The sequence below is a fragment of the Panthera leo genome, chromosome C2 (assembly GCF_018350215.1).
Source record: "Panthera leo isolate Ple1 chromosome C2, P.leo_Ple1_pat1.1, whole genome shotgun sequence".
NCBI lineage: Eukaryota > Metazoa > Chordata > Mammalia > Carnivora > Felidae > Panthera > Panthera leo.
The window spans coordinates 136,354,219-136,377,627 of NC_056687.1; the positions used below are offsets into that span (position 1 = coordinate 136,354,219).

The 23,409-nt window shown below is 39.0% G+C and overlaps 2 protein-coding genes across 4 annotated transcripts in view; one reads left to right on the plus strand and one right to left on the minus strand.

Annotated features, from left to right (window-relative positions):
- EFHB (EF-hand domain family member B) overlaps positions 1-2,527 on the minus strand; it is a 48,983-nt gene extending 46,456 nt beyond the window's left edge. For both annotated transcript variants that reach the window (XM_042903486.1, XM_042903487.1), the window contains exon 1: positions 1,578-2,527. In XM_042903486.1, coding sequence (XP_042759420.1) covers positions 1,578-2,486 — 909 coding nt within the window. In that variant the 5' untranslated portion in view covers positions 2,487-2,527. The remainder of the gene's footprint in view (positions 1-1,577) is intronic.
- Positions 2,528-6,121: 3,594 nt separating this feature from the next.
- RAB5A (RAB5A, member RAS oncogene family) overlaps positions 6,122-23,409 on the plus strand; it is a 31,268-nt gene continuing 13,980 nt past the window's right edge. The window contains exons 1-2 of one of the 2 annotated variants that reach the window (XM_042903491.1): positions 6,122-6,142; positions 10,600-10,856. In XM_042903491.1, the coding sequence (XP_042759425.1) occupies positions 10,694-10,856 (163 nt within the window). In that variant the 5' untranslated portion in view covers positions 6,122-6,142; positions 10,600-10,693. Of the gene's footprint in view, positions 6,143-7,052; positions 7,623-10,599; positions 10,857-23,409 lie in introns of those variants that run through there. The other variant, XM_042903490.1, reaches the window with a different exon arrangement.

Sequence of the window (23,409 nt, forward strand, 5' to 3'; positions counted from 1 at the left end):
AAGCTGCACAATAAATAAGGTAAAAGTCCTTCTCAAAAGCTCACCCAATTCATATTTCTTTCTCTGACCACCACATTAATGTGTTTCCCAAGGTTCTTACCTAGACACTTCTATGCTACTCATGGCTCCAACTGTCTCACATTACCAATGGGCTCCCTGGCTTCTTCATCTGATACTTGTAGATATTTCAAACTCAGGACGGCCAAAACCAGACACTCATTTGCCACCAAACCAGAAGAGATCAACCAGAAACCAGAAACTTTAAAGTCATGCATCAACTTTCCTGTCTTTCACCACATAGATGAACAAATGGATAGCAATTCTTAACAATATCATCTCCTAAAAAGCTTTCAAACCTGCACTCTCCTCTCTATTCTAACTCTACATTAATTTCAGTCCATAATTACTTTGATAAAGCCTTCTGTTTCCTGTCATCCATTATCTCCCCCTTCCAGTTCATCATTACTACTGATGTCAGAATTATCTTTCCAAAAGACAAATTTTATCCACCATTGTTTTGTATCCATATGTTTTACCCCTGCATTCTGGACATTTAGATTTTGTCCACATATTTCTTTTGTTGTTGTTGTTTATTTATTTTTGAGAGAGAAAGAGAGACAGAGTGCGAGCAGAGAGGAGACACAGAATCAGAAGCAGACTGCAGGCTCTGTCAGCACTGAGCCCTACATGGAGCTCAAGCTCACAAACCGCGAGATCATGACCTTAGCCGACATCGGATGCTTAACCGACTAAGCCACCCAGGCACCCCCATCCACATATTTCTTTTTCATCTGTATCTCTCAACACCATGCTGGATAAAAAGAATTGCTTATATTTCCCAAACACAAGAAACTTTGGTCATGCTTTATGCCTTTCTTTGCCAAAAATGCTCCAACCTTGTTTTCCATCTGATATGTCTAAATTTGCTCAAATATTACTTGCTAGGCAAAGTATTTCCCATCTCCTTCAGAGCTGTCCAACTTCTCCACAGAACTCTGTGCTTAGAGTATATCTCTATTAAGGAAGAATCACATTTGTTTTGCATTCATTTGGACATCTATATAATACTTGTTAGCTGTCTCCAACATTGAAATGAGTGCCTAAATGTAGATTGTAGAGATCATGTATTTTTTATATTTTCCTGCATCCAGCAAAATGGCCACCACAAGTCTTTGCTGAAAGAATGAATAACTCACAGAATAAATAATGAATAGGAGAAAATGTGTTTTTCTTTCCCTTCATTACATGACTAAGAGGATACAACATGTATCTCAGTGAAAGGGCTGAGAAAATGCAGATTGAGAAATAGAATGAAAGTCAAAGGAGAAAGGCAGGAGAAATCAAGAGGAATCACTGGTGTGCACAGAAAACAAAGCTGACATCTAGGAAGAGAGGCAGAGCATGAGAGGAGATCAAAGTGAAAGCTGGAAAGAATCCAACAGGACAAGGGATATCAGAATCCCAATGAAATCTTTGCAGTTTGACTCCACGAACCCAAACAAGTCTCATCAGTTTGTCATCCTGGTAAAGACAGGACATTCCACAGTTCCTAGGAAAAGAACTAGAAAAAAACTTACACTTGGCCAGCAAGGCATCCGATCAAAAAATTTCCCAGAGTATATAGGTCTGATGCAATCTGGAGGTTCTACTCCAGGTTCATTGTTTTCAGTCTCTTTTCTCTCTTCCGGTTGTTGGGCAAACTGACACTCAGAAGGTTCTATCACCAAGCCCATTTGGGGGCCTGTTTCATCTGGCTCTTCTAGACCAGTGTCTACCACTGCAGGAGGCTTCATCTCTGCACTGGGCTCCATTACCACACAGGTACCTCTTCCCAGTTCCTGTCTAGGATCCATATCCAAAGCAGGCTGTTTCCCTACTGAAGCCCCTAACACTTTAGGGGAACCAGCTGCAGAGCCTCTCCTGCTCCCTAGAGCCTGCGGACTTTCGCCTACCATGCCTAAGGGAGGCTGTATTATCCTTCCAGAATACCCTGCCAGAAGACACTCATTTTCTAAACCCCCTCCTCCTGGCACCATACCCAGAGGTTTTGTTTCCCGTGAGGCTGAGACCCCATAGACTCCTAAATTACTCCTCTCCGTGAGGGTCCTAGACGTATTCTGTCTTTTTAATTTCATTTCAAGCTCCTTGCTCAACAGAGATTTTCTTTCTGGTGATGCATTCCTCTCAAATTTATTACTAACCAAGAGGTTCTCCCTACATGAGGAATCTTCTTTTCTTAATCCCACTCTCAACCCTAACTCTGTGGGAGATTTTGTTCCCATGACGACCCCCCTCTCTCCTAAATCATCCTTCCCTTCGTGAGTGAGCCCAACCTCTATGCTCTGGGGAGATTTCCTCTCAGACACCCCCATTCCTCCAACAGCACTCATCTCAAAGGGGAAGTCTATACCTGGCTCAAGGAAAGTTCCTAATCCCTTGGGGTGCCCCAAACCTTTGGGGGACCCCACTCTCACGAAAGAACACATCTCAACTCGGACTCCCTGCCCACAGCTTCCTGCCTACGAAATAACACCTAGCAGAAAGGAGACTGAGGTCTGTTTACCAGGTTACCTAGGAAACAGGGGCGTGGCTTAACGCGCAACTCTTTCTCGGGGCAGGATCCCGCCCATTTCTCCCCGACTTTCTCCAGTCAGCTTCTCTCCCTCTCTCTCTCCCCCTTCTTCTTTTTCTCCTTCCCTCCCTCTCTCCTCTCTTTTCCTCCTTCTTGACCAAATCTGGAGGGCAAGAAAACAAGGAGGATGTGGTTTTGGGCACTGGAGAAAATGTTCACTAACTTCTCTTCGGTTTGTCTAGCAAAGCAGTCCCCTCAGGATGGGTTCAACCGTGGGCTTCCTCCTCCTGGCCATTGGCCTACTAATTTTATGGCAATCAGGATAAAAGCAACCACTTCTCTGGTTGTGACCATTAATTTAGGTCCTTCCTTGTGCATGAACAAGCACAGTGCACGTAGTTCTTTCAGCCTAAAGAACTACTTTAAATTCTGTGAAGTTATTTGGTACCTGTGTTACAGAAACTACTTAAAGTCTTTGAGAACATTTACATTTTAATAAATAGGCTTTAAATAGTATTTAAATATGTTAAAGTTTGAGGGGTGTTATACAATAATGCATATCAACTTCTTAAAATATTGTGCAACTCAAAATCTGGATATGTAAGCATGAGATTTTCTTTAAATTGGGGCTACAACTTTGTCAGGTTTTAATGAAAGTGTATTTAGTAAATATTTGTCATGTTTTACACATACAGGGGATACAGAGCACCTAGCTTAGAATCTGAATGGAATTTATAGGATTCCAGTCTTTTAGAAACTATGAAAAACTTGTAAATGAAAAACTAAAAAAAAAAAAATGCTTAAGAGACATTTCACATTTGAACAAATTGTGTACTGTAATTTTCATATAGTTAATATAAATATTCTTCTCCCTCAAGCACTTTAAATGACTTGAAAGCATGTAAATGAAGGGATGTCTGTATGTATAAGCGTTCATTCAATTCTTTCATTTTTACAAATAACTATTGAGTACCTACTTTGTGTCTATGATGGGAACATAGTGAAATATAAGCCAATACCTCTCTCTTGGAATTTATATTCTAGTGGGGATAAATAACCATCAAGTAAACCAATAGTTAAGATCATTTCACATAGTGATAAACGTTACAAAGAAAACAATACTTTGATATAAAGAGATGCTACTTTCGAATTGGTGGGCTTAGAAGTTCCTTAGTTACATGACAATTGAACCGAGGCTTGCATTTAGCCGGGCAAAGACACAAACTTTTTAAACATGACTAGCTCAAGTTGTCATAATTTTTTTCTCATTGCCTTGCCATCATGCCCACGTTTCCTTATGTTAGAATTACCTTTAGGTTTGCCTCCAGGTAGTCCCAGTTAAAACAAAATGTTACCAGTCATTACTATCTATGATTCATTCTTCAACTACACAATGGAAGAAAGACGTCCTGGAAGAGAAGGTAGAATATATAGGGTAAGAGTGCCAGGGGTGACAGAGAGACATAAAGTGCTGGGAATTTGTGAGTGGCTGTTTATAGATTTGAGAGCAAAGGAAGCACTAAGGGCTGTGTTCAAGTCTATAACTTTATTTAGGGTCTGTCCACTTTGTAGCTTCCTTAACAAAATCTGTCAATTAGTAGGACTCCACATTTGACACTAAAATATATGCACTTGTCAGTCCTCCTCAGTTAACTGGGGCTAGGAAAAAAACAGGCATATTGTGAGTGGCAGCAGCAAGAGAAAAGCTTTACTGTGGCATTTCAGTCTCTGGCAGCAGATCTTAAAAGTGCTTAGCCACTGGCACAGTACTCTTTAAGACAAACATTATGACTAAACTACAAAATATTGTGGAATGTATTCATGAAGGAGGTGAATTAAAAGACCAAATTGGTAGAAGAAAATAAATGAGGAAGCAATATCCTAGAACAATGAAATGGGGAGTTCCTAGCAATTTATAAATTTCCACATCCCTGTGTTATTTGTGAGGTCTTCTCCAATCAAATGCTCACCACTCTAAATATAATTAGGTTCACAAATATTTTTGAGGCCCTTGCTATCTCAAAGATGCTTTGTGAGGAATTGAAATGATGAATAAATAACGGTCTTGGTCCTTTAGAACTTTAAAATCCTAATGAGATTTTAGCTTCCCTAATGGGAACAAAAACCTGAGGAGAAAAGTGTAGGCACTGTAAAATAAGGCAGATAGGTATTAGAACCACTACAGAGAGTAAAGTGAAGTAGCGTGAAACTACAGGAAAAAAATAACTAAATCCAGTAAAAGTACAGTTAACCCTTGAACAACACAGATTTGAACTGTGTGAATTCATTTATACGCAGATTTTTTTTTAATAAATATATCAGAAATTTTTTTGGAGATCTGCAAAATTTTGAAAAAATTTGCAATGGCATAGCCTAGAAATACCAAAAAAATTAAGTGAAAGGTATTATTGTAAGAGTGCAGTAATACATTTAACACACAACATGTTATTGGTAAGGCTTCTGGTCAATACTGGGTTATTAGTACTCAAGTTTTGGGGGAGCCAAACATTACATGCAGACTTTCAATTGTGTGGGGTCGGTGCCCCTAACCCCTGCATTGTTCAAGGGTCCACTGTATCTTCAGATGCCATCCAGAGGAGTTGGTGTCCTGGCCAAAGTGAAACCTGCAGTGATGGGTGGTAACAGTGTTCTGGGAGGGAGAGAACAAAATGATCAAAAATGCCAAGATGATAACATACCAACAACATTCTGGGAACAGAATAGACCAGTGTGATTAGGATACAAAGCAAGTGTTTGGGGAGAGGGAGACCATAGAAACAGAATGAAAGAAATGTGGGACAGGACTACAGAAGTTTGGACTCTATTTTGCAAATGAGATATCCTTGGGCATTTCTGAGAATGACTGGCTGAAGCGTACAGAATGATTGAAGACAGGTGTGTGCATTAATTCCTGTTTATATTAATACTACCACAGCCTGGGTGTTGGGATTAGATCACAGATTTGGGGATTAGAGAATTTTTGGTATTAGAATGGACAATGGTTTATGAGGGAAAACAGGAAGAGTGAAGATGATTCTGGCCTTTCATGTTCAGGTGACTGGGAGGCTGTTAATACCAGTCAACAAAGCAGAAGCAGGTTTGGGGTGGAATAGGTTTGGTTTACATACTGTTGGCATGTCAAAACTGCTGTGACATATCCTATTTCCTGATTCTTCCTTGGATTGTCCAAGAGGTATTAACGTGACTAACACACTATATTGGAACAACCTCTTGGGATAAAGTGCCACAGATACCATTCAGGTATGACACATTATGCTCTTCTGGTTAGTAACTGGGGAGTTGATCTAGAAGACTGGCTGTTCAAGGATTCAAATCATCTTCATTGCATAACGTTGACTGAGAAGCCTCAGGATACCTTCCCTAGTACACATCCTAGACAATCAATACCGATGTTCTCAAAATGAAGCTTATAAATGGTAAACTGCAAACTGAAAAGTAGTCCTTATCCTGAGGGAAAGTCAATTTAACATTCCACCAAATTACAGAATGAATTTTGTTTTGTTTCAGATACCTGGCCAGAAACTACTCTATGAACTTTAACAAAGCAAGGTGTGTATGTAGGTCTGCAGTGGATGGTAACGAAAGTCTTAAGTTGTACTGGAATCCTGCTTAAACTCAGGCTGTGGAGCCAGCCTTCAGGTTAGAATACAATTCATCACCAGCTCAGTGGGGATTTTGGACAAGTTACACAATCTCTCTGCCTCAAATTCTTTACGTTTAAAAAAGGTGCTCCTCATTCATTAATTCCGCACTTAAGACTGAAGATTCTGAGCTGGCAGGCACTATGCGAGACAGCGCTGAGGACCACTTTGGGGAGTTAATATTCTAATGTAGGAAGGCATTTAGTTTCAGATATTAGTTTCAGAGTGAAACCTTCTAGTATAAGAGTAAAATGGAAAAACTCCTCTAAAGCGTTTCGTACAGTAATTCGCAAAGGAAAGCCCCGAATAAAAGCGAGCTACCATTTTAAGATTTGCTCCCCACCACCACCATCAAAAATAGGTACACTGAATGAACAAAAGCAAGTTATTAAGATTTCCTCGCCTAGAGACAACTTTCGGTACGGGGTCTAATCCTCTTCCCTGGGTAAATAACCACACCTTTACAACACATCCATTCCCCCCCCCCCCCCCGCAGGACATGTTCGGGGGCTCTCACGTGCTAGAAAAGTACACCCCCCCCCATTCCCCTTAGCCAAGTTGCCAGGGTTGAGGTGTCGCAGGGTAGAATAACTGGGACTGTGTGCAAATATTCAGCGGGAACTTCGCCGCCCCCCATGGCGGGGAGCAACAAACCCCAGTTTTCTCACGCTTCCCCGAAAGCCAGGGAGTAAAGAAGTAACCCCCCCACCCCCACCCCCACCCCCACCCCCACGCCGGCCGCCGGGAGACCGAGACAGCCACGGAGATAACAATGGCGCCGACACGGGCGGGGCCGTGCTTGCCTGGGATGTGGGAGGGAGGTGGGAGGTGGCTGAATCCGACACGGCCTCTCGCCGAGGTCACGTGACACGGCCCACCCCCGGCCCCGAAAACCAGGCCCGGCCGCCAGGGCTTCGACAAGGGGCGGGGGAGCAGACGGAGAGAGCGCACTGGCGACGGCGGAAGTGACGAAGAGGCGTAGTTCGCTACGTGCAGCGACGTGGCGGCGAGGCCGGCGCCCGGCGGCGGAAGTGGCTCCCGCGCTGGGACTTGAGTGTTTGTGTTTTGGTTCGCGACGGAGCCGCCGGCTGGTCTGAGGGGAGGAGGCAGAGGAGGGAGGAGGAGGAAGAATTAGTCGGAACTCGAGCGCCGGCGGTGGCGGAGGAGGAGAAAGGAAAAGAGGAAGGCGGAGCGGAGAGAGGCGGAGACGGAGCCGGACGGGGGCGGCACCACGGCACGATCCCGGCACCGTCCAGTCTGAGGGGAGCGGCCTGAGGAGGAGACGCGCCGCCGCCGTCTAAGCCACAGCCTCACCCTCTCCTCGGGCCACGCCTGGGACCTGCTGCTGGGAGGCTTCAGCCCCGCGGCTCCGCGTGCTGCGGTCTCAGGTAACCAGACCGTCCCTCCCCTGCCCGGCGCCGGCCGGGACCCCAGGTTATTCGCTGTCCTCGGTCTCTCCGCGGCCCTGCCGGCACGGAGTCCCCCGCCCATTCTTCCCCGCCCGGCGCCAGTACCCAGAGCTATCGAGCCTGGCGTCTCCGTCCTGCCGGCCCTGGTGATTCATTCCCCAAACAGCTCTGGAGACCAGGATTTGCAGACTGGCTGAGGGAGCGACGGGTGTCACCCTCTTCCCTTCTCAAGATGGCGCCGTGAAAGAGTGCCGGAGGCCGCGGTTCCGTCTGGCCCCGGTCCTGGCAGTCCCGGAGGGGGTGGTCCCAGCCCGAGCCAGGCCAGGTTGGGGGAAGCAGGATGGGAAAGAGGGCCAAGGGGCCTGGCGGGTCCTGCTTGTTCAGGCCGTTGGGAGTTTGGTATTAGTTACTCAGGTACTCTCCAAGGAGGAACCGGGGCCTACAGCAGGTGTGAATGGGGGGGAGCTCCGCCTACCTGCGACTTCCAAAGACGGGTAATGGAGGGAGGAGGCGCGTCCACATGCTATGCCTAGGGACTGTCTGGTCTAAGAAAGGTGGTGAACCGCAGCTTAAAAGAACTCAAGACGGCTGGGCCGCTGCACACTCACAGTGGGTAGAGACCTTATTAAACCTGTCTGCTGTTCTCCTCCCTGGGAGCTGGTTAGCCCCGTGAGATTTTCAGACTGTAAGCTCTAAACGTCGCAATTCACATAGTTGGGGTTTGGTCTCAATGCTGATTCGGATGCCTTTCAGATAACTGGTTAAAAAAAAGAAACATGGACCGCCCTGTTGTAAGTCAAGAGAGCTCAGAAACTTTATTTTTAATGCAGAATTGGGATAACATGAGCTCCTAGGGTTGCCGTAAGCAAAATTCATGGAATAATGGTTGGCACAAAATAAGGGTCTGGTAAATGTTAGCTGCTGTTATTGATGCTATCTTTATTAACGAGCTCCTAGAGGACTTCATAGGATACCGGTTGTTCTCAAAAGATTTTAAAATGCATTTTATGCAGAATCTTCGTTTTGCAAAACAAAAGTTTCTGTAGCGAATAAAAATGAATGCCCATGATTTTTAACCTTACTGTGCTAACTTTATACATTTATTTCCTGCTCTAGAGTGTTGGAGAGAGCTCTGTTCCAACAGCTTTAACCCTTAAAAGGCACAGCAAAAAAAATTTTTTTAATGGGAGTCTCATGTTTTCCCTGAAATTTTGGGCCTTGAAAATTTGGAGCATGTTGTCCCTGACGAGTATTTCAATTTGCTGTTTTGTGGGTAGTGAGACAACTGGGAAATATTTCAATTGGTGTTGAAATATCTAAAGGTGTGTTCACATGTTTAGTCTGCATGATGGTCTGTTTATTTTATCAGAGAGCCACTCTAATTGCCATTTTTCAGTCCCTGTTATGTGTTGGCCACTGTATTAGAGACTTTTTTTTTTTTTTTTTAACATATATTCTCTCATTTAATTCTGCAGCAGCTATGTAAGTTAGTTAGGTATTTTGGAAATGGAGAGTTCAGTATACCCAGTCAAGATTACATCATCAAATCCAATATTTTTTAATGTGGTGGGGAGTCAGTGTGGAGATTGGGGCATTTTTTTATTACAGAAAAATGTTAAAGTACACAAAAGAGGGGGAGAATAGTAGAATGAACCCATCACCTGCTTTAAATTATCTATGGCCAGTAGTGTTTTATTTATATCCCTACTGTTTAGAAACAACTTAGACCTACCATTTCACGTTTAAATAGTTCAGTATGTGTTACTAAAAGAACTCTGCAAAGCTGCTGTTGAGATAAGGCAGGGGTGATTTTATTGTCTCAAATATAAGGTCTCATTTGTATTTATTAATCCATTGTCGAGAGGGAGTTTTATATAACCTCATTTCATGGGGAAAGCAAATTTCTTATATGAGGTACCTAAATGAAATATAACAGTGATTTTTTTTAGGGGGAGGAATCATCAAGTTTAGTATTACTAGTAAGCACATAATCAGATTTTGACTAAAGATAAGAAAACTGTGATTTTTGAGTAGATTGGAAGAGAGTCCTTTTTAATGTTCCCTTATTCCTTTCAAATTGAAAATTAGCAGTAGGTATTAAGAAAAGAGATAGAAGTTGCCATTTAGGCCAGTTTTTTCTAAATGTGTTAAATGGAAAATAATGACTTAATTATTAGCCCCAAAACTACAGAAAAGTGTAAGTAAATAAGACACCAGTAAGCTAACCACATAGAAAACCACTGTTAACACTTCCATGTATGATGTATTTGAGCACATGAGGAAACAGTTTTAAGTCTTTTAGCTACTAGACACACAAACAAAATATTTGTTGCTTTGACATTACCATTAATCAAAAACTGTACAATTTAATAGGGGCCTTCAAATAATAATAGCCAACATTTGTTGAGTTCTTACTATGTTCTAGGATCTGTTGTAAGAATTTCCCATTTATGAACTGAATTTTTCCCAAAACTGTTTTAACCCATCTAGTCTGGCTCCAAAACCTGAACTCTTAAGTCACCTCTCAGGTTGACTGGGTTTGAAACACAGCTATGTTGTGGCTCTGTCATGGCTCTGTCACAGTAACTATGTGACCTCAGTCAAGTTACTTAACCTCTCTGTGCCTGTTTCCTCATTTTTAAGGATTGTAACAGTCTATAGGATTGTTGAATGACTATGTTAAGTACTTAACTACCTGGTACAAAGTTGAGTCTTAAATAAAGATTAGCTTTAAATTTTTTTTTGATCTGAAAATTATAGCAGGATTTTAGGCTTAAGTCTCATACTTTTACATTATTTCAGTACAAAGGTAGTGAATTTAAATACATGGGAATCGGTGTCCTGTAGAGGTTACAATTATCATATTATATGTGATAGGCAAAATTACTGAAGTGATTAACATTAGATTTGTTTACTGATTTGTGTATTTAATAATACAATATTTGTTTCTTTACAGGTTTCTCTACATCCAGAAAGAAAAAAATTTGACACCTTGCATCCTGGAAGTTCATTTAAAAGACTGAAATTAGGGACTTCTTTCAAATTTGGACATGGCTAATCGAGGAGCAACAAGACCCAACGGGCCAAATACTGGAAATAAAATATGCCAGTTCAAACTAGTACTTCTGGGAGAGTCTGCTGTTGGCAAATCAAGCCTAGTGCTTCGTTTTGTGAAGGGCCAGTTTCATGAATTTCAAGAGAGTACCATAGGGGGTGAGATTTTCTTTTTTCCCTTCATTTAATTGAATCATACATTGACAAAAAAGATTTTGCAGTTCCAGTTGTGTGATGATGAATACCTAAATAGGTCACACAGTGAAGAAAACCGTTCAGCAGACCTTAAGCTTTAAAACTTATCTTGATTTTTGTTTAGGTGGTATCTTTCTACATTTTGATTTCCTGGTTATCCCCAAGATGATTGTGTAAAAGCTGGACTTACAGATACAAGCATGAACAGAGTCAGTGTCCCAAGTAATTAAATTTGATCTGATACCTGTTTCTTGATAATGATTAGAAGCTTCTTTGAATTAATACGTTTGTGCTGAATAATATTGGCTTTAGAATGAAAAATGAAAATAATAAATAGTGAAGGTTAACCTTAAAATCCTAATTCTAAATAACTAGACTATTTGTATATTAACACTGATTAGTAAAATTAATTAAATTTTATTAAACTTGAAGAGAAAAAGTCAGTGGTCAATGGAAAGGGACATGAAAGGGAAATGGGACCTGGAGAGAAAGATCAAAGATGAGGAAGAGATAGAGTAAGCCATGAATACAATGGTTTTGGTAGGGTTGAGATGGGATGAGGGGAAGGTAAGAGGCAGGACAAAGAGGAGACAACTAATAGTGCAGTGTTGTGGATAAAGACAGGAAATTGGTGATTGAATTAATCAGATTCACAGCTATATAGCATTGGAGCAAAACTTTTTTCGGTGCCTAGTTTCATCTGTCAAATGAAGCTTTTGAATTAGGTAATATCAGAGGAACCACACAGCTTTAAGATTCACAATATTTTGCAAGGTGTGTGTAATTAAGCAGTACTATATTTTTAAAGGTATACGTAAATAGATTTTAACCCCATAGGTATAAAAAGTCAAACTTTTGAAATATGTGACCCAGCTAATATGTAGCAACTTTAGATCTGTGTTTTAGGAATATAACTTTATGTTGTGCATTTAGTGTATGTTCTCAGGTACACTTGATAATTTTATTCATAGTTCAGACCTTTCTAATGAAATAGTTTGTAAAACTGTACTACCTCCTGACTTCCCTGCGTACAGAAAATACAGTACATAGGTGGTATTTCCACTTTAATAGATTTAGCAATGTGGTGTTTGTCATCTTCTTTCATTTGTGTATATATCAAGTTACACAGTGTTCTATTGTTTCAGTGTTTTATGTTTTTTATAATGGGTGACCTTCAAAAATGTAGTCCACATCATTGAGCTTTTGAGTTAAAAATGTAATGGACAATATACATTCTTTGTGATTTTTTTGTTAGAACATTTACACACACACACACATTTGGTTCAGGAATGAAATATCTCTCAAGGTAGTATCGCTTGTCAAGTAATTGTCAGTGGCAGCATTTCCCAAAGTTCATATGCATTCTAGGCTAAATACCTGGGCCAGATAGGTTTGGGACTGGCTCTGTGCCACCCTCCCCCTCTTCACAGTGCATTGTCCATTAACAACACTGAAGCACTATATAGTAAAGAACTTAATTCCTGGGGAACTGCAAGAGCCTCAGGAGGGTAAGACTAGAATCTTCGTTTTTGTTTTGGATATTATGGTCATCCAAATGTACTTTGTCGTAATGATATTTAAAGAAGGATGTTTGTAAGAAAAATGGAACCCTGTCAGTGTGTTGTAAATATACAGATCTGATAAATGTCGTATGCGTATATGTAATCTGCATTTCCATTTAACACAAATCAGGTGATCTACATTTATGGATTTTTCAAGTGTTCCTCTATCTAAAGCTTTCTTAATATTTTCTACTTGTGCAAATTGACTTTTAAAACCAACTTTAGAAGGGATTTATATCCAAATTTCTCTGTTAATGGTTGTTGGACAGTTTATGTTATAGACGACCAATTTTTAGGAAGTCTGACAGTGCCATTATGATTATAGCTGTGAGCACTGGGTTTTTGTTTTTGTTTTGAGACATAGTTGACATAGTGTAAGCTTAAGGTTTAAGACATTGATTAGATATGTTTTAATAGTGAGTGCTATTTTATGCTCTTTGATAACAGCTCTTCGCCCTTAGGGACAATACTAGTATTCAGTTTTAAGGATTTCATGATTTGAGCTATTTAGTTATCAACACCCCAAGTCCATAACTTGTAAGTAATATATATTTTTGTTTTGGCTGATGTGTGGTAAGACTTACCTAACAAATGAACTTAGCCAAATGTTTGCATTTTATTTTTTGATGGTTTATATCTACTAACATTAGGTATGGTCTGAAGAGCTAACTTAAAATTTTCATGTTTGAAATCATACGCTATTCTCTTGAGTTTGTGTATTCTAGAGCCTTACCTTCATCAAGAATATCAGGGTAGTTTATGCAGTTCTAAACATGATAGCTCGATTTAAGAATCAATGTTGTCTCACTGCATCCTATACAATTGCCCCTTTGCCCTATAGCACTCATAATAAAGTTAAGTAGTTAGGTGTTGGGTTTAATACTTCGGGGAGTTCTAGCTTATTTGTAGGGATTTAAAGTCTGCAGGACATTTATGTTCTTATTGTTTAAGGCAAACCCAGGGGTGCCTGGGTGGCTCTGTTGGTTGAACATCCAGCTCTTGATTTCAGCTCAGGTCACGATCCCAGAGTCGTGGAATCGAGCCCCGCGTCAGGCTCCCACTGCCCTTTCCCCCACCCTCACACACACACTGTCTCTCCCTCTCTTTCTCTAAAAAGGAAAAAAAGAGCCCAGAAGGTTAGCAAGGAGCATTTGGTTCATATGGTTGTCTTCCTCAGTATCTCCTCAGTAAATATCTGTTGGATAGGGCTGTTCATCTTTCACTTAACACCTTGAGTACTTAAGACTTTAAAGGTTTCAAGTGAGTTACTCCTGTCAAAAAAAAATATTGTTTAAACACGTTTAAATGCTATTTATAAACAAGTGGATCTTCAACGTAAGTCAGAGCAAGGTTAAAATATGCAGTGAAGGGGCATCTGTGTGGCTCAGTGGGTTCAGCGTCCACCTCTTGATTTCAGCTCAGATCGTGATCCCAGGGTTGTGAGATTGAGTCCTGTGTCAGGCTCTGCACTGACATTGCAGGGAATGCTTGGGATTCTCTCTCGCCCTCTGCCCACTCCCAAAATAAGTAAATAAACCTTTTTTTTTTTTTAATATGCAATGAAATAAGACGCAGTCATTCAACTCTTCTTCTTTTCTTTTGAAAGGTAAATGTTTGATACCAGAGTGTAATTTTGAATGCACTGATCATCAAAGGAATGTCAGACAAGTTTAGGTTACAGAACTGTACGGGAGAATATTAACATTCCTCTTGCAGGTAACTGTTATTTATTTTTTTTTTTTTTAAAGTTTTTTTTTTAACGTTTATTTATTTTTGAGACAGAGACAGAGCATGAACGGGGGAGGGTCAGAGAGAGGGAGACACAGAATCTGAAACAGGATCCAGGCTCTGAGCTGTCAGCACAGAGCCCGACGCGGGGCTCGAACTCACGGACCGCGAGTTCATGACCTGAGCCAAAGTCGGCCCCTTAACCGACTGAGCCACCCAGGCGCCCCGGTAACTGTTATTTTTGAGGTTTGGTTTAGCACGCTGGTTCTCAGAATGTTCCGTATTCCAGAAGCATCTGCATTACCTGGGAACTTGTTAAAAATGCAAATTCCTATGTCCTATATTGAACCAAAACACTGAAGTGGGACCAGTAATCTTAAATGTTAACAAGTCTCCCAGGTGATTCTGTTGCATACTGAAGTTTGAGAACCACTGCTTTTTGTGTTCTGAGTAGTCAGTATTACATTTACACTAAAGTTTTTGGAATAATTGCTTTTTGTTAAACTGCAGTTCGAGTAGGGTTTTTGAAAACATGTTGTTTGTTCAGCTACTCCAGTTTGAGGATTACAAGTATTGTGTCCTGGTAACATTACACATGACTTGTATCTCTTTGTATGGGAACCCCTTCCCTCAACTCTGTTAATCTGGTAGGCCCTTTAAGAGAGTATGGCCCCTTCTCTGTCCCATCAGGGTTTCTCTGCTTTGTCTCTCTTTACTAAGGGACTTTGTATAGTTTTCAGTTATCTGTACCAGTGCTGTTCTCCTTTATTGCCAAAAGTAATCAAGGACTGAGTATACACTAAGTTAATTAAAGAAACAAGTGCCTTTTTAAATTGTAGTTCCAGCACATGGCACATATTAGCTACTTGATCATAGGTAAGTCAGACTCAGCTCTCACATGAAATGGAAATAATGTATCTAACTAGAAAAGTTTTTAGTAAGGGCTAAATGAAAGTACATATAAATTTCTTGGCACAGTGCGTAATACAGAGTACAATGCTTATTAAATGTTAGGTGTTACCACTACCATCACCATTACTTTTTGCTGAGTCATTTTTATCATTGTTATATTGCTACAGCATGACATTATTTTGGAATTATGACTATTCCATATAGTGCATGGCATTTGATTTAGGATTTGACAGTAATAAGTTTTTTATGTTTAGATTTCCTTTGTTGGAAGATGAAACTTTTTAAATTTTTAATGTTTATTTTTGAGAGGGAGAGGAGGAGACAGCGCAAGTGGGGGAGGGGCAGAGAAAGAGGGAGACACAGAATCTTAAACAGGCTCCAGGCTCTTGTGCTGTCAGCACGAAGCCTGATGCTGGGTTCTAACTCATGAGCTGTGAGATCATGACCTGAGCCAAAGTTGGATGCTTAACTGACTGAGCCACCTAGGCACCCCTGGAAGATAAAATTTATAGGAACAAATAAGACTTTAAAAACTTTATAAAAGCAAGTACTTAACTAAATTTGAGCCATCCTAAAAATGAACTTTTTGCAGATTCATTCAAGTGGATAGTATAAGCATGTACAACTAAGTTTCTTAAAATTCTGCTTGGTAAATTCTTACTAATTTTTCCCTCTCCATTTATTGGTTTTCACAAAACTAGTTAGTCGTGTATATTACATTAAATGCATGCCACCCACATGAACTAAGCTATTTGTGGAAGTCTTCTCAGAGGGGGAAATTACACTGTTAAATAGAATACTAAATGTATTCAGATATTAAACTTGTCTCCTAAACTAAGAAATAAAAGCCAGCCAGAAAATTTAAATCTGAATAACTTACATTCTTCCTGTAGTAGTAAACTTTCTACTGTTGCCCTTCACTTGTTAGCCTTCAGAAAGACTGATTTGTATACAAATGATCCCCAGTTTACAGTGGTTCTACTTAGTTCAACTTCATGATGGTGTAAAAGCAATACAGACTGTAGAAACCATACTTTGAGTTTTGATTTTCTTCCAAGCCGGCAGTATTTGGTACAATACTCTTGTGATGCTTGGAAATGGCAGTGAGTTCTAGCACCCAGTCAGCCATGTGATCACAAGGGCAAATAACCGATACAGTCACAACCATTCTGTACCGGTAACAGCCATTCCATTTTTCATGTTTAGTACAGTATTCAAAAAATTACATGAGGTATTCAACCGTTCATTATAAAATGGGTTTTGTGTTAGATGATTTTGCCCAATTGAAGGTTAGCATAAGTGTTCTGAGTACATTTGAGCAAAGGTAGGTTAGGTGTATTAAATGAATTTTTCATTTTTACCAAATTCTCAACGTGATGGGTTTATCAGGATTAACCCCATTGTGACTTGAGAAAGGTCTGTAATTGTAACCCTTACATTTATTACCTTTATCTTTTTTCATCACATTGCTCTCAATTAAAAGTACTTTTGAGAAAGGATGGAAGACCTAGATAGAGACAGACCATAAGCATATGGTTTTTGACTCATTAGAAAAATGGTGTTCGAAATGTTCATTGTTCTTTCTAATACAGTGAGAATTAAAATTTGTGGAAGTTAATCATTGGTTTCAAGTGAAAGAATATTTATGCATAGTACTATTTCCTTCTAGAAAGTATGTATTCAGTATCTGAGATAGGTTGTATTACTGAGAGAAGTTGGTAGAGATTGGCTACTTTATATCAGTTTATACGAGTTTTGTCCTAAAAAATGATTTTTTAATAGAATTAACAGTAATTTTTTTCTAGTATCCTACTTCAGAATGTTATATAGGAGTATTGAAACATTGCTGCCACTTAGGAGTCTGTAATCTTGTTTTTAGTCTTGGCAACCTTTTATGGACACTTTGTGAGCCCTGTTCGAACATTTGTAAAAGGAGAGGATTGTAAGTAAGAATTCTTCTAGAGCAGGTTTTTTTTTTAGTGTGTACTTTCCACATTAAACAGTATAATCAATACATTTTAATCATTTCCTCCTCTTAAAATTTATTTCATAATTTGAGTTTTTGAACATCAGTTTTTGTCCTGTCTTACTTGATTCATTGATTGCCCTCTGGTGCTGCTTAAGTGTTCAAAGCTATTTGGTAGAATGGTTTTTGCCAGTTAGCTCTAACTATAGTGAACAGCCTCTGTTGATTAATTTGCTGCTTTTATTCTCTTACAGACTGGGAAGTAAGATTGTCAAACTTCTTTAAAATTCATTTATTCAACAAATTTACCAAGCTCCTAACATTGTGCTAAGTACTAGAAATCAAATCTTAAAGTTTAGGATGGGAGACAGATTGAGTACACATAAGGTATGAAAAGTGGTATTACATACCACTATTTAAATTAGGTCTAAATTTCTGACTGATCTTTTTTATTTATTATATATATATATATATCCCAAAAAAGGATACATACGTATATATAAAGGAAGTATATTCTCAGTTACATACTGAAGAAATATGTAAATTTGCATAAACTTTGGTGCTTGGACTTCATGACATCTATTTTGGCTGCATTCGGACTATTTTTGCTACCTTTCTGTTGTTGACTCTGTTCTGAACATTTAAGGTTTGTGGATAATTGACCTTTGGTAAACACCAGAGGCACATAAGATACTTGGTTTGAATAATTTGATGTGGTGGGTTGGGAAACTTTATTTTTATTTATTTATTTATTTATTTTTACTTAAGGTTTATTTATTTTGAGAGAGAGAGTGAAAGCAGGGGAGGGAGAGAGAGAATGGGCAGCTTTTTAAAAACTTCGTTAATAGAATAAGAATTCTGACTTGATAAAAATAGAGAAAACATTGTTTTTGAAAAATGTTTCTTTTCTCCTTTTGCATCTTACACTATAATAATCAGCTGTTACTTATATGCAATCTTGTGATGCGTACTGAATTTAACATAGGATAAGCTAATTTGGAGTCATCATTGAGAGCTTTTTATTACAGACTTCTTGGTGGAGAGAATAAGAATGTGTAAGAGTGAGAAAAGCAATAGGAAATAATTTCAAGAGGTTTTGGGAGTTTGATCATTGGCTAGCTTGATATAAATACGAACTAGCTAGCAAATTATTAAATTTCTCGAGATGAAAGTGTTACTGAAGCTACATATTGGATTTTGGAAATGAATATCCTCAGTGCTTCACCAGTTTTATAAAACAATATTTGAAATAAGTTGATAAACAGCATTCACCCTCTTTTCAAGGTAATACAGATGTGGAAAGTAGAAGCAGGATGAGGAACCAGTTATTCATGGTTTCTAACCTTGAGGATAGCAAGTGCTTTTGGACTCAAAAAGAAGAGGATAATCTGATGATATGGGACTCAAGTCACTATATTAATTATTGGGTACCTTTAGCATTTCTCAGCATTTTACGAGGACCTTAATACGGTTATATGAGGTTACACTAAAAATTCTCTTTCCTATATTCTCCTAACCCACTGGGTTCTCTCCATCCCCCACCCAAGACAATGTAAATTTGTTATATGCCCTTGGGAAGTTACTATTACTTTTAATCTATATAATCTCTTCCCCATTTAATACAATTTGAAACATATCAGGGCTACTATAATGTAGCTTATATTTTTCACTTTAATATTCACATGATTTTTTTTTTTTTTTCTTAGAAACAACCACAAAACTTGATGATTTAGAGCAAAATCATTTCATCCTCTCATGGTTCTGGGAATCGAGTGGGCTTTGTAGATGGTTTTCTGATCACTCATGGGTTGCTATCAGTGCTGGGGCTAGATAGACTCAATCTCAACTGCTGCTAGCTATTGGTTGGAGCCTCAGCCAGAACACCTACATGTGGGCCTTACCACCTGTCTTGAGTTTCCTCACAGCTTGATGGATTGGTTCAAGAATGATTGTCCCAAAAAGTACCAGGTGAAGCTGGGTGGCCTTTCATGACCTTGCCCCAGAAGTTACATAAATAGCATCAATCATGTTCTAGTTACAGACTCACAGATTCAAAGGAGGGGTGTCAGCATCATGTAAGAAGAATGTGGTGTGGGAGATCTTGTTGAGGCCATCTTGGAGAACACATTCTGTCAAAGATCTATCCATATCATTTTATGAAGAGCATCTTCATTTTTCTTAGGTGTAACAGTATTCCATTGCATGGATCATATCAATGTATATTTAAGTCACTTCTCTAGTTTTGAATTTGCACATTGTTTTAGATTTTTGGCTGTTAATATAACTTAATATAATGTAGTATTGCAGTAAATAATTCATAGTAATTTCAGATGTATCCCAAGTATCTCTATGGTATAAATTCCTAGAAGTTGATTGCCTATATAAAAGGTTACATACATTTGTAATTCTGATATAATTTTTTGACAGCCCTTCAACAACAATGTACAGAATGCGCCTGTTACTGTATATTAACTCAAAAGCGACTTGTAGATTTTGCCATTTTGCCATATTATGAGGAAGATCAAGAATCTTTTCATATTTTTAGAGCCCATTGTGTTTCTGTTAACTATAACTTCATGATATTTTTATGTGAATTCATTTTTAATAGATGCAATTCTGTTTTATTTCATTTAGTAATGTTAATTTCTCAGTATCTCTGTTTTATTCATACTTATTTTAGTAACTGGTAATCTCACATATTTTTACCATATTCTTATTGTTGGATATTTAATATTTGTATTTTTGATTGCTGTGTTTTTTTTTAACTTTTTTTTTTTTTTTTTTTTTTTTTTTTAATTTTTGAGACAGAGAGAGACAGAGCATGAACGGGGGAGGGGCAGAGAGAGAGGGAGACACAGAATCGGAAGCAGGCTCCAGGCTCTGAGCCATCAGCCCAGAGCCCGACGCGGGGCTCAAACTCACGGACCGTGAGATCGTGACCTGAGCTGAAGTCGGACGCTTAACCGACTGAGCCACCCAGGCGCCCCTTGATTGCTGTTTTAAGTAATCCTCTAATTGTGGACATTTTCTTGGAATATTTTTTTTCTCTCTGGAGTTAATTCTGTAAGATAGAGTTCTAGATGTGGTTACTGAACCAAAAATAACTTTATCTAATGATTATGGGATCAAAAGGATTCCAGTCTTTTCATCAATTTTTTCCTCCCTTGGAGATACTTCCAGTTGTTTTTTTTTGTCATTGCTCGACTTAAATATGTTTTAAGATTACAAGTTTCCTATAACTGTTAACTCTGGGAGTTAAAATCTTCCTTGTCTTTTCTCCCTTCTTTAAGTTGTCCTTTTCCATTTCTGTGTTGTAAAATTCACAAATATTAGAACTTTTAAGCTTCCTTAGTGGATAGGTTTATTGCTAAGCATTAAAGAGTCACTTCAAGACAGTAATACTTTAATGATCTGAGAGGTTCCCTTGAGGTTGGGGAAGCATTAAGTGCTAGGTTCTTAAACCCAATGCAGAAGGTGTATCACTAAAGAGAAGGGGGAAAAAAAGAAGCTTCCCCCTTTTCAAGTAAGCATTTTCATATTCTTTTAGGTAAATACCTAGAGGTGAGAATCCTGGATTGTGTATTACTATTTTTAATATTTTTTAATGTTTAATGTTTTCCATAGTGTCTTTATCAGTTTACATTCCCACCAACAGTGCACTAGGGTTGCCTTTTCTCCACATCCTTGTCAGCACTTGTTATTTCTGTTTTTTTTTAACTGGTCGCTCTGACTGATGGGCGGTGATATTTCACTGTGGTTTTGAATTACATTTCCCTGATGATTAGTGACGTTGAGCATCTTTTCGTGTGTCTGTTGGCCATCTGTATGTCTTTGGAAAAAAGTATTTAGGTCCTCTGCCCATTTTTTAATCAGATTTGGGTGTTTTGAGTTGTAGGAGTTTGTTACGTATTTTGCATATTAACCCCTTATTGGATACATCATTTGCAAATATTTTCTCCTGTTCAGCAGGTTACTTTTTCATTTTGTTGATGATTTCCTTTAAAGTACAAAAGCTTTGGGGCACCTGGGTGGCTCAGTCAGTTAGGCATCCGACTTCGGCTCAGGTAATGATCTCAGGGTTCGTGGGTTTGAGCCCCGAATGGGGCTCTGTGCTGACAGCTCAGAGCCTAGAGCCGGTTTCAGATTCTGTGTCTCCCTCTCTCTCTGCCCCTCCCCACTGGTGCTCTGTCTCCCTCTGTCTCAAAAATAAACATTAAAAAAACATTTAAAAAAAATAAAGGACAAAAGCTTTTTAGTTTGATGTAGTCTGGATTGTTTATTTTTGCCTCTGGAGTTTTTAACTCTGACTTGGCCACACTTAATTTCTAGCAATTTGTCAATTACTAAAGCTTAGGTTTTTCTACCTGAGCTGGTTTGCTCATCCTTCTGCTCTGAAGTTATCCTTACCATATCCACCTTTCTGTACAGTTTTGGGAGTAGCGTATTGCCTTCTCCCCTCAATTTTCTTACAGATCAAAGAAGAGTTGACAATTTTTCAGTTCATCTTTTTTTTTTTTTTTTTTTTTTTCAGTTCATCTTTTTACTTGTTAGGATGGCGTGGCTACTTCTAAGCACCATACATGCAGACCTGGAAGCCAGAAGTGTCTTTTCCTTGCATATTACGGGAATTTAATAAAGTACTGTTTAAACTATTTAATAAAGTACCTATTGTCCACAGATAAAATGTCTTTCAAAGACACACATCCCTTAAAGCTAAGTTAATTTCATTAACTTTTTCTGTATTGATGTTCCTTGGAGAACATTTGTCTGAAACTAGTTAGTAACTTCTCACAACCTCTCCCCTTTCTTCACCTTTCCTCTTTGTAATGTGTTCATTCTGCTTCCCAGTTTATTATTTGATACATCCTTGTTATATAAATCCAATCTGGTGAGTAAAGACTTTATAAGGTTTGGGCCTGTGGTGGGATAAGCACAGATTCTTAGCCTTGAAGGTTCATTTACTGATTTTATCAGTCCCATCATAGAGTGTTCAGGTTTGGGGCCCTAACTTAATACTAACCAAACTCAAACTCTTAAGACTAATTTAAAAACAATATGCATAGTTTGGTATCAGAAATACTACCGTGGTAATGTTCAGCAGGTAACATGTGACTAGCTTATGTCCTGGTTAGTAGATTCCTTTAGGAGAGTTAGGTATCCTTAAATATTTTCCAATATTGCAATTCATTTAGCAGCAGTTGCCTTTAGGTGTTGTTGGATGTTTTTTGTTGTAAAATATGCATGACATAAAGTTTATAATTTAAACATTTAAAAAAAATAAAAACAGGAGCACCTGGGTGGCTGTCGGTTAAGCGTCCATCTTCGGCTCAGATCATGATCTCTCCGTCTGTGAGTTTGAGCCCCGCATCAGGCTCCATGCTGACCACTCAGAACCTGGAGCCTGCTTCAGATTCTGTGTCTCCCTGTCTCTCTCTGCCCTTCCCCCGCTCACACACACACACACACACACACACACACACACACACACTCTCTCTCTCTCTCTCTCTCTCTCTCTCTCTCTCTCTCAAAAATGAATAAACGTTAATAATAAGGAAAGTAACAAAAGTAAGTAACAGTTCTGGAACATTCAGTACATTAACGTGCAGCCATCAGGACTGAACATCTTCAGAACTTTTTCATCTTCCCCAACTGACACTCTTTATTAGGCAATAACTTCTCATTCTCCCCCACCTTTATCCATAGCAAATAACCATTCTATTTTCCCTCTAAGAATTTCACTGTGTAGGAATCTCATATAAGGGAAATTATACAATACTTGTCTTTTTGTCATTGGCTTATTTCACTTAAGATGTCATTAAGGTTCATCCATATTCTCATGTGTCAGAATTTCCTTTTTACAACGGAATAATGTTCCACCATATGTATAATAAAGACCACATTCTGCTTATCTTCCGTTGATCCTTCATTGTGGATTTTGGGTTTTCTTCTACCTTCTGGGTATTGTGAATAAATGCTGCTATGAACATTGGTATACAAGTATCTGTTGAAGTCCTTGCTTTCACATCTTTTGGGTATATACTCAAGTGGAATTGCTGGATCGTCTGATGATTCTGCTTAATATTTTTGAAGAATCTGTCATTTTCCACAGTAGTGCCCCATTTTATATTCCCATCAGTGCACAAGAGTTCTGATTTTTCCATATCCTTGCCAGCTCTTTGATTTCTGTTGTTTTGATCATAGCTGTCCTAATGGGTGTGAACTAGTATCTCATTGTGGTATTGATTTTCATTTTCCTACTAGTGATGTTAAGCATTTTCATTAGCTTCTTGGTCATTTGCATATCTTCTTTGGACAAATGTCTATTTCTTTGCCCAATTCTTAATTAGAT